Source organism: Echinops telfairi, unplaced genomic scaffold (genome assembly GCF_000313985.2).
Source record: "Echinops telfairi isolate 266 unplaced genomic scaffold, ASM31398v2 ScPeMD7_7424;HRSCAF=8462, whole genome shotgun sequence".
NCBI classification, from domain to species: Eukaryota; Metazoa; Chordata; class Mammalia; order Afrosoricida; family Tenrecidae; genus Echinops; species Echinops telfairi.
In genome coordinates, this window is record NW_022111324.1 from 49,066,900 (window position 1) to 49,067,997 (window position 1,098).

At 44.0% G+C, this 1,098-nt stretch overlaps 1 protein-coding gene across 1 annotated transcript; it reads right to left on the reverse strand.

Moving 5' to 3' along the window:
* Positions 1-468: 468 nt before the first annotated feature.
* On the reverse strand, positions 469-699 carry LOC115872364 (translation machinery-associated protein 7-like). Its single transcript, XM_045298183.1, has one exon. The coding sequence runs from the start codon at positions 697-699 to the stop codon at positions 469-471; it is 231 nt and encodes a 76-aa protein (XP_045154118.1).
* Positions 700-1,098: the final 399 nt, after the last annotated feature.

A 1,098-nucleotide genomic window follows, 5' to 3' on the forward strand; every position in this document is an offset into this window, starting at 1 on the left:
CAGTTAACAGAACAACTCAGAACCCCACTATGCCACCAGTGTTCCTAAGTGGAAGGCTGGAAAGGCAAAAAGGTATGCCTCCCACCTGAGTCACTCCCTGTAAGAGAAATTCCCAGACTCCTTACTCAATATATTGTATTTATATTTCATTGACCATCCGTAGTGACAAGAGAAATATTCCTTTTCTTTTTTTCCTTAAATGAGTTGTTTTCATTCCAGATGGTACAGAATTCTGGGCATCACAGACTGGAGAGCAGCTCTGGCAGGTTCTGGACTGGGCTCACTCTGACCTCACAGCTAAGACAGAAATGGCTAGGTGAGAAGAACTGAACATTGTATGATTTTTCTTCTTTTTTTACAAAAGTTTATTCTTAAATGTACAGCAGGCTCCAAGACAACACTTCATTCTAACTAGAAGTGGCAACAAATGTTCTAGCAGGGAGTCCAGATGTTTACACAGGAACGGAATCAAGGGGCGTCATTGTCTCCGTCCCCAAGAACGGTTGATTTTTGGCCAGATTTCTTCATTCCACCTGTGGCCAGGGCCCCCTTCCCCGTGGCCTTCGCCTTTAGCTCCTGGAGTTTCTTTTGTTCTTCCTTCTGTTTCGGCTTGAAAGCCTTCTGGTCCTTGTCCATCTCCTTGTTCTGCTTCTTGGGTTGTTTCAGGGGCTTCTTCTTGCCATCTTCTAGGCCCGACATGGCGCCTGCCGCCCCTTCCCCAGCCTGGCCCCCAAAAGCAGAGCTCCCTACCCCACCTCTTCAGTCAAGAGACATATTCTCGTTGTCTCAAACAAACAGAATGTGTTGCTGTCAGGTCATGTCTTTCAGCGGCACTGCATCCTACATTAGCTTGTTTCCGGCTTGCAACTAACTATATTCTTGTTGGATGGGATATGACTCAATTTTCTAATAATGTAAAAAAATTTTAATGGCCATTTGTTATTTTCCAAGACCAAATCAAGAACTATAATGCTGATAAATTACTGAACTTCAAAATCATTGAATAGACCAAACTTGGCATTCCATTCTAGCATCGTCGAATGGGCGAAATGAATTCACAGCAGTTGGCAGTTAATTCGATCCAACTTTACAGAGCCC

Excerpts from the sequence above, each read along its gene's own strand:
- LOC115872364 (XM_045298183.1), bottom strand. The coding sequence starts at position 699 with ATGTCGGGCCTAGAAGATGGCAAGAAGAAGCCCCTGAAACAACCCAAG.